Genomic DNA, 10,315 nt, shown 5'->3' with positions numbered 1-10,315 from the left:
TGTCTTGTACGTTTCTATTGTGAACAATGTGTCATATTCATGCTTTAAACCAACAGTCGCCATTCGATGAGTGAAGATGAATGCGGAATTATTCCATGTTGAAGCGCTCACCGGCTTATCTTTTTTTTATATTTTATTTATTCAGTTCATTTCCTATCTTAAAAATGTAAACACTTTACGGCTCATATCAATGGATCTAAAACAAAAAAGAAACCCCACAAGGTAACAAATATACACTGCAATATTTATTTGAATTTACATGGACTTGTGCTTTTCAATTTTTTTCTCTTTCATCCATTTAAAAAAAGACAGAGCTTTGTATCGGTGCGTCTACTCATATTCACATTACAATGCTTGGAAAGGGAAGTAAGCTAAGATGACACTAAGTCGTTGACAGGAGCTCATCACCATATCCAGTGATGCTGCGTTCCACACAACTCGGAACTTGGGATTTTCCGACCTCCCACTTGATAAAGTGCATTTAGAACGCCGCCTGATGTCGGAGCTCCCACTCTGTAAAATTGGGGAAAAATAGTACCAAGACTTTTTCGAGGATCAGTTGTGCAACATCACACAACAGTGATGGCACCGAGCAGAACGACATCATTGGTTGTAAAACATTAATTGAAAGCGTTTTTGATGCCAAAACACCATTTGGAAATAATATACGATACTCACTACGTTTACAGATTACTTATGCAACACAGTAATGCAGGCTGTATTTATTAATTCCTTTTGATTTTAAAATGCTTCTTTTTAATGGTTTTTGGCCTTGTGTCATGTGTAAGGCCCCCGATTTTCTGTTTCAGGGTTTCCCATTTCTGAGGTGCTTCTGCTGTGACGCGTCGCCAGGTAAACTGATCACCAGTTGAGCTAATGCACCATCAGTTAAACCTGTCTTTGTACCAGAGTCTTTTCACATTTGAATCCAGTCATAATAATCTGGACCAACATATTAAAAACACACTTCAGATGAAACTCGTCATTCATTTTCAGTCATAGGATAACATGATCACTATAACAGAGCTGCAGCTTTTGAACAAAATCATGGGTGGTTGGACACGTTTGTCTATTTGACATCTCCTAGACATTCAATCACCAGTTTAAATGGTGTGTAAACGTGTGATACTGCCCTTAAACATGCATGTGAGGCATTTCCGTGTCATGTTGGGGCCTGATCTTAAATAAATGTCGGATTTCTTTTCTCATTTGAGAACGTTTCCATCCATTTTCTGCTACATGTTGTAATGCCTTGCATGAATCCTTTACCTTGTTGTTTTAAATGTGTTGCATAACGTTAGTGTAAAAAAAAAAAAACCCCAAAAAACTACTGTGAATAATCAGAGTTTCAATCACACAAACATTACCGTTGTCGTAAATACTTCCTTTGAAGACAGAGATCAGAATTTTCAACTAAAAAATTCCGATACCCAAGTTGTCAAGAACGCAGCATAAGCTGGTTTGTTTATACAATGGATGACATGTGCATAGCATTAGTTATCAGTGCTAGGTAAATAATAACTGTTATTTAGCACTCATTTTGTGTTGTCCGCGATAAAACACTGAGTAAACAAGTAGCAGCACTTACCAAAAGTCATCTCTATTTATCTTTCTACATCTGCTGTAGTCCTCGCTGCTGTTTCCATAAACTAATTAAAGATATGTTCCACGGCATTGATATGAGAGCCTCTTTGCTCCGTGAACATAAGCTGTAAACCATCCTCCCTGTCAATGTGACCCCAGCTAAAAGCAGTTTAACATGGCAACATACAGTGATGTCAACTCTAGACTGGGTCACGCACTCTCCAACCAAACAAATCCCAATTTTCTGTACAAAACCAATCAAAATATATAATTAAAGAGCTAATGACTTACTTTTACTTATAATTACTAGTTGTATCAATCGGAAAACAATATTACGCTCATAGATTGCCAGGGAAATGCTGGAAGGCCGCTTGGTTGTATTTGCCGTGTTTCATCTGTCGACCAATGAGAGCGTCCCATTTGCACCTTGGCATTCCACAGGACAAACATTCTGCACCGGAAACACAAACTGCTGAGAAATCATACGATTGTGAATGCTGAGTTTAATTACATTGTCTTTTAGAAATATTTTTTTCAAAAATTATTGGGAAAATATTTATGACAAAATAAATCACTTTGAAGGAACGACAATTTGTAGTTATTTACCAGAGTTCCTGTACTAACTGAAAAAAGCAACAACTAAAAAGAACTACAACAACAACTGAACATTAAGGATTAATGTGGCTTTTATGCACACGTTTTTCAATGATTTGGATGTCAAATACCAGACATGGGCAACTTTTATCACAGCGGGGCAAAAAAACTGTGATTGTATCTGATCCGAGGGTCACGTGATCAACATTCATAACAGGATTACAATTATGAGCAATCTGAGCAATAATAGGAAACAACAAAGAATGTATTTCTCCTGTTATTTTGTGTCAGTTTTTGTATTTTCGTGTCATATTGTGGGTATTTGGGGTCCTTTGGTGTTTTTTGTTGTCAAATTGTGTGTTTTGGAGTCTTTCTTTGTACTTTTCTGTCAGTTTGTGTATTTTTGTTGTCATATTGTGTTTTAGAGTCTTTTTTTTTTATTTTCATGTCATTTTCTGTCCTTTTGTGTATTTTTGTCATCATTTTGTTTGTTTTTAAAGTGTTTCTGTGTATTTTTCTGTCATTTCCTGTATTTCTGTAGTCATTTTGTTTGTTTTGGAAGTCATTGTCTTTATTTTGTTATTTACTCATGGAGTCATTTTGGGTATGTGTGTTTTGGGGGCCCGCTTGCCACCAGTTGCCCATGTCTGCTAAATACCAGTGATACCAGTAAGGAGGGGGGGTGGGTGGGGGGGGGTTGCTGTAGCACAGATCGGGGCTAATTCATCCAGGATCCAAAACGTTTTGTAAAACCCCATTTTGTTTTTTTGTTTTTTTCTCAGTATTTGAAAGTATGTCAATGAGTTTAGTACACGTTACACTACCATGCAACGACCACACGTGGACACCCTGGGACATGTGTACGGTTCAAACACACTGAGGAAAAACATCAAAGACACAGCAGCATCAGGCTGGAATACACGGGTAGCATTTGGCAGCAATTTGGTTTCATCGTGTTACCGCTGAGCGAGAACATTTATGTCCAGTAGAACAAATAAAATGAAGGGATGCTTCTTTAATAACATGTGTTCATGTGTTTTATTTTTCGTGACCGTAGGATTAAAGGTAATCAAAGGTTTATGCTAATTGTTCTGATGGGACCTATTGTGTTTGGGCTTAGTCTGCTAGTGAGAAGTTGATAAAAAACTATTTGTACGGACTTTGTGTTGAGTCTGACTTTGTCCTTCTGTGACGGCTGCTGTCACGGGGGCGTTCTCACCTGCTTTCATTGCTTCAAAAAGTTACCCGTGTAAAGATGCCTTAAATGTCAAACAACTCCTGCTCACACCTCACATTGAAACATTATAACAAAGTTATTCATTCATTAACAGTGTCAATAAATCTCTTTTTAGTAAGCATCCTCTATTTACAATTGTTGATTGCTCAGTGGAAAATCCTGTTCCCACCACGAGGCTTCATCACACCCGTCTCTTCTTCTTTGCTTCTTTCCTCACGTTTGTTGCTCTTTTTTTTCCTGCAGAAAACAGAAAAATGTCTGGTTTTCCTTTCCCTCAGTGCTCTGGAGCTGCTAGATGTGACGTATCCTCACCTGTTAGAGGGGTTCAGGGTAGGCCTGTCTGGGGTCATAGGTCATGTCAGCAATATAGGGCTCATGGAGGTCTGGATCCAGTGGTAGATTAGTGTAACCAAAGGGAGGGTAGGGTCCATCTAACTCTGTGGAAAAAGAGAATTTGACTCATTTTGGGCAGTGGTGGCCTCAGGCATAAGGAAGCAGGCTTGTAACCAGAGGGGTGTCGGTTCAAATCCACAAGTCCCTTAACGCTAACCCTAAGTGCTCATCGGGCGTGACATTGTGGCTGCTCACGTTTCCTCAGAGAGGTTTTAAAAGCAGAGAACACATTATATATGTACAGCACACATACATTAAGGACAGTAAAAGTGAACCGTCACAGTTTACCCTTTGTTTATTGTTAGAATTTAGTCTTACTCGCTCTGTATTTCACCATATAATCCATGAGTTCACGAATAGAGAGGATAACAATGTGTTAGGGATGCACCAATATGGCACTGCACCAATGTATCCCTTGCATCCAATGTCTTTCAACAGTGATCTGTCATTCCTGTTGTAGTAGTTAAAATTGGCCACCAGGGGGAGCCATTTTTTTACAGAAATGTTTTTGAAATGTCAGTTTTATAGTCCATCCATCCATCCATCTTCAAACCCGCTAATTCACGTTTATCAAGGTCGCGGGGGTCTGCCGGTGCCAATTTCCGGCTCTCATTGGGCGCTGGGCGGGGGTACACCCTGGACAGGGCGCCAGTCCATCGCAGGGCGAAATAGCAGTTTTATAGTCATTTTTTTAAAATAATGTTTTTATCTAATATGAAAACATTTGTTGTAACAAGCGGAAAATAAAAATAAAATCTGTCTTCCAATTCATTGCCTTTTGCCTTTTTTTGTGTTTGTGGCATAAGCAGCGGGATCGGCAAGTAGCGGTATTGTATCGGTTTTAGGGAAAAGTGGTATCGGTGTATCCCTACAATGTGTTGATCCTTTCCATACATGATCGTAATAAAATGGGGCTGATTAAAAAGCACATTTCAATACAACCTAATGACAAAAATTAATTAAATTGAAGAACTGACCAGTTTGTGGCCAAAGGTTAAGGTTAGCGGGGTAGCTAAAAATAAATATGAGCTAAAATAAAACTGACGGAACTTAAAGTCACGTGGCGCAGCTATCACATGACCTAAACTGGCCAATGAGGGGCGCTGCTTACGTATAGACTGCGGTCAATTGACACGTATTACGTACTGATAGCCACTGCCAATAGGAAACCAATGGTGAGTGTTTCATCCTAATTAAAAACATTAGTGAATGATCTGAGAGTGAAGTGAAAGTGAAGGGAGGTAGTGAACACAGAGCAAAAACATGCTTGGTTACATTTAAGAAGCAACCCAAAAAAACGAGGGAAAAACAGAGTCTTATGGATGTTTTATCTTGTTTTCTTTTATATACTAAGATCATCTGTGTGTGTGTGTGTGTGTGTGTGTGTGCGTGCGTTGCGTTACTCACCGTCAGCTAGGTATGTTGGCTCCAGAGGAACAGCAGTGTGAGCCTAAACAAAATCAAAAACATGTTCAAAAGAAATCTCTGAGGCAATCAAATCTGATTTACACTGTTAATGTTCAGTGCTTTGGTTACTTTAGAGATTGTGTCTGAATAAATGAAACATGTTTATAGTGTAAGCGCTCAGTCTGGACAACCACAAATGGATGCTGATGCTCACCATTTCCCAGGCAGCAGGGTCGTGTTTGAACAGTGAGTGCGTGAGCTCCACAGAAACTCTCTTCCTGTAGTCTGAACTCTTATCCTCTGAGATTCTGAAGAGCACTGCTGCAGCATAGGTGGCTACAGGGAGACAAGCACACGAGCTTTACACACTGTAGCATCGTCCTTGGTAACAGACGCTAACGCATCAGTCTTCTGTTTACAGGTGAAATCATTACTATAAGGAGTGATTGACACTAGGCTAATTCTGTTGTTCTGGAAGAATAATGTGATGCTACTATTGTGCATATTGTGTTGTGTTGTGTAATCTTTTGAAACAGTCTAGAGACAAATGTGGAGTGATTAAAGAGAGTGACTAACACCCTGTTATATCTACGTATAATGATGGTGGCCATGAACAGAAGGAGAGTTTATTTTTGTGTATTTTCTGGAGTAAATTTTGTGTTTTTAAAGTCATTTTTGTATGTTTTAGATTCATTTGTGTGTTTTTCTGTTATTTTTGCTGTTTACTTTTGGGGCATCACAAAATTAGATTGATGGCCGCATGTCACCCGAGCCATAGTCATTTTGCATGTTTTTGTCTTACTAGTAATTTTGTGTATCTAAGTTGCACTATTGTATGTTTTTGGTATCATTTTGTGTGTTTTTGGAATCATTTTGTGTGTTTTTAGAGTGATTTTGTTTATTTTTCTGTCATTTTGTTCGTTTACTTTCGGGGCTACCAGTTGCCTGTCTGATACAGCATGTTCAAAGTCATTTTGCACGCTTTTGTCTTCCTTTTTTAAGTTTTTGGAATCATTTCCTGTATTTTTGTTGTCATTTTGTGAGTTTTCGGAGTCATTTTATGTATTTTTGTTGTCATTTTGTGTATTTGTACGCTTTTTCTATTCTGTCTACTCTACTTGTGGTGACAGAGCTGCCATGCATAGTACTAATCTACTACTCTGTCATCTTATTCACACTTTCCCTATCTGGATATTTCTGTAGAGAACCCAGACTCTATCGCACTGTTCCTCTCTCTGTGTGTGTGTGTGCGCGTGTGTTTGCGTGTGTGTGTGTGTGTGTGCGTGCGCGCGTGTGTGCGCGTGTGTGTCAGGACACACCGATTCCTTCGTTGTTGGAGTGCAGCAGCTCCATCAGTGGTGCTGATGCTCCCTCTGCGTCGATGAGCTCTGCTGACTGTTTGTCCAGGGCCAACTCACACAGGACGCCTGCAGAGACCCGCTTCACGTTCTCCACGTATGAGTACAGTAGCTGCACACATATCACATAAGTAAAGCTGTGTTGTTTAAATATTTCCATTTTTTTACTCCCACGTCTCACTTCACAATAAAAGCATGACACTGTACATTAGGAGTCATAAAACATCATCAGAATGATGGTACAGGAGGACTGTGTGGATACCTGTACAAACAGGGGGATGGTCTGCATGCTGGCGATCTCCCCTCTGTTAATGGGATCTCTGGCCAGAATGTGAAGAGCTCCTGTGCAGCCTTCGACTATTTCCTCCATTCGAACACCGTCCTGATGGGACAGACGAGAGACTCAAAGTCAACATCAAAACTACTTTGATAATACATATTTAATTAATGCAATAACATGATGAATGTAATAAAGCCAGTTATATATACTAACCAAATGAGAGATTTTGATAGTAATGTGGTGTTTTTACATTTGTACAGTTTCTTGTGTTTTAAACATGTGATAACTGTCGCTGTAGCTGATAAATCATACACATGACAATAGTATATCTGATTCTGATTCCAATTCTGAAATCCGGCCCGTCGGAGCCTCCACTCCGGAAGGGTTTTATTGATGAAATTATCATTATTTAAATGACTATTGTTCGGTTTTAGATATCTTTTTACAAAATTAATGACAGACATCATGCATGCATGGATGGATGGATGATGGATGGATAGCAGGTACCTGGTATGTTTGCTGTGCTGATGATGCATGTCTCTGTGTGTCCTGGTGTGCCTTCAGCAGTAAGTTGACCAATCGTGGAATAGCACCTGCCTCCCTCAGTGGCGCCTGATTGGCTGGGCATAACGCCAGGTTGCGAATGAGACCAACCGTGGCCTGACGAAAGAGATGCAGATGAAAGCATTGGAATTAGCAGGACGTTCCAGGCTTCAAAGTTCACTTTGATGCTAGTTCACGTGTAGCGTCTCCAAATGGCAGCACGGCTGTGGAATGTTAGTGAGCTGATCAGCGTTTCTCAGAGTTTTAGGAAGGAAAGGATGATGCAGCACTTAAAAAAAAACCAGGAATAAAGAGATCTAACAGTTTTCTGAGGAGGTCGACTGAGTTCAGTGCTGAGGATGACACGACTGGGAAGCATCACTATGAGTGGAAGCTATCAAAATGCAAAACATTGTGTATTTATTTATTTTTATTTCATTTCTGTATAATTGTTATTATTATTACGATTATTTTCATTTAAAAAGACAATTTCCTAAAGTCACACACAAAAAAAAAATCAAAGTGGTGCCACAGCTAACTGAAAAATTAAAAAAAACTTTTATTTATTTATTTATTTATTTTTTAATTGACCTATGTCGATAGTAAAACATAAAAATTGCAAAAATACGACAAACACCAAAAAAGGGTATAAGGCTATAGTAAGGCATAAAAATAGAATTTTTTTTTTTCCTTTTTTTTTTTTTAGATAAGGTTATAATAAGGCATAAAATAGCAACAAAATGTGACAAACACCAAAAAATAGGAGGTAAGGCAATAGTAAGGCATAAAAAAAGAAAAGTTTTGATTTTTTTTTTTTTTTTAATTTTAGATAAGGTTATAATAGGACATAAAATAGCAACAAAATATGACAAACACTAAAAAAAATTGGAGTTAGGCTATAGTAAGACATAAAAATAGAAAAAGTTTTTTTTTTCTTTTTTTTTTTAGATAGGGCTATAATAAGGCATAAAATAGCAACAAAATGTGACAAACACCAAAAAAATTGGAGGTAAGGCTATAGTAAGGCATAAAAACAGAAAAAGTTTTTTTTTTTTAATAAGGCTATAGTATGGCATTAAAGTGCAAAAATATGGCAAACACCAAAAAATAGGAGGTAAGGCTATAGAAAGGCATAAAAACAGAAAAAGTTTTTTTTTTTTAATAAGGCTATAGTATGGCATTAAAGTGCAAAAATATGGCAAACACCAAAAAATAGGAGGTAAGGCTATAGTAAAGCATGAACTAGAAACGTTTATACTTTTTTTTCTTTCTAGATAAGGCTATAGTAACGCATAAAATGGCAAAAATATGACAAACACCAAAAATCTGACGTAAGGCTATAGTAAGGCATAAAAAATGCAAAAATATGACAAACACCAAAAAAAAACGATATAAGGCTATAGTAAGGCATAAAAATAGAAAAGTTTTTTTTTTTTTTTTTCATTTTTTTTTTTACATAAGGCGATAGTAAGGTATAAAATGGCAAAAAAATTATGACAAACACCAAAAATCTGAGGTAAGGCTATAGTAAGGCATAAAAATAGAAAGTTTTGATTTTTTATTTTTTTAGATAAGGCTATAGTAAGGCATAAAATGGCATAATATGACAAACGTCAAAAAATTGGAGGTAAGGCTGTAGTAAGACATAAAAAGAGAAAAGTTTTTTTTTTTTTTTTAGATGAGGCTATAGTAAGGCATAAAAAATGCAAAAAATATGACACACCAAAAAAAAAAAAGGATATAAGGCTATAGTAAGGCATAAAAAATGCAAAAATATAACAAACACCAAAAATCTGAGGTAAGGCTATAGTAAGGCATAAAAATAGAAAAGTTTTTTTTTTTTTTTTACATAAGGCTATAGTAAGACATAAAAAAAAATGCAAAAATATGATAAACACCAAAAATCTGAGGTAAGGCTATAGTAAGGCATAAAAAAAGCAAAAATATGACAAACACCAAAAAAAAAAAAAAAGGATAAAAGGCTATAGTAAGGCATAAAATGGCAAAAATATGACAAACACCAAAAATCTGAGGTTTTTTTTATTTTTTATTTTTTTTCAATAAGGCTATAGTAAGGTACAAAATGGAAAAGTTTTTATTTTTTTTTATTTATTTTTTTTCATTAAGGCTATAGTAAGGTAAAAAATGGCAAAAAAAATATGACAAACACCAAAAAATAGGAGGAAAAGCTATAGTAAGGCATAAAAATAGAAAGACATAAAAAAATGCAAAAATATGACAAACACCAAAAAAAAAAAAGGATAAAAGGCTATAGTAAGGCATAAAATTAGAAAATTTTGATTTTTTTTTTTTCTTTCTAGATAAGGCTATAGTAAGGCATAAATAATGCAAAGATGTGACAAACACCTAAAAAGGATACCGTATAAGGCTATAGTAAGGCATAAAAAAAGATTTGATTTATTTATTTTTTTTCTTAATAGATAAGGCTATAGTAAGGCATAAAATGCAAAAATATGACAAACACCAAAAATATGAGGTAAGGCTATAGTAAGACATAAAAAATGCAAAAATATGACAAAAACCAAAAAATTGGAGGTAAGGCTATAACAAGGCATATTTTTTCAAAAATTTCAAAAAAAAAAAAAAATTGAGTTAGGACCATCAATTGACCCTAAAAACTACTGCAAATATAATGCATATACTTAAACAGGGCAAAGAATACAGTAAGGCACAAAAAATTATAAAAAACTAAAATCCCCCAAATTCAAAAGTCAAACTATAGCAAGGCATATTTTTTCAAAGATTTAAAAAAAAAACTTGAGTTAGGACCATCATTAGACCCTTAAAACTACTGCAAATATAATGCACATACTTAAACAGGGCTAAGAAAGCAGTAAGGCACAATTAATGACAAAAAACTAAAATCACCCAAAATCAAAAACAAGGCTTATTTTTTCA

At 36.3% G+C, this 10,315-nt stretch overlaps 1 protein-coding gene across 4 annotated transcripts in view; it reads right to left on the bottom strand.

Annotated features, from left to right (window-relative positions):
* Positions 1-2,764: 2,764 nt before the first annotated feature.
* The window catches only part of LOC114468851 (junction plakoglobin-like), a 70,993-nt gene continuing 63,442 nt past the window's right edge, over positions 2,765-10,315 (bottom strand). For all 4 annotated transcript variants that reach the window (XM_028455970.1, XM_028455971.1, XM_028455972.1 and 1 more), the window contains 7 exons: positions 7,361-7,513; positions 6,836-6,955; positions 6,535-6,685; positions 5,430-5,551; positions 5,216-5,258; positions 3,728-3,852; positions 2,765-3,652 (listed from right to left, as the gene is read on the bottom strand). In XM_028455970.1, coding sequence (XP_028311771.1) covers positions 3,731-3,852; positions 5,216-5,258; positions 5,430-5,551; positions 6,535-6,685; positions 6,836-6,955; positions 7,361-7,513 — 711 coding nt within the window. In that variant the 3' untranslated portion in view covers positions 2,765-3,652; positions 3,728-3,730. The remainder of the gene's footprint in view (positions 3,653-3,727; positions 3,853-5,215; positions 5,259-5,429; positions 5,552-6,534; positions 6,686-6,835; positions 6,956-7,360; positions 7,514-10,315) is intronic.

Source organism: Gouania willdenowi, chromosome 8 (genome assembly GCF_900634775.1).
Source record: "Gouania willdenowi chromosome 8, fGouWil2.1, whole genome shotgun sequence".
Taxonomy (NCBI): domain Eukaryota; kingdom Metazoa; phylum Chordata; class Actinopteri; order Blenniiformes; family Gobiesocidae; genus Gouania; species Gouania willdenowi.
Note: the sequence above shows the minus strand (reverse complement) of the source record. Positions and strands in the feature narration are given on the sequence as shown.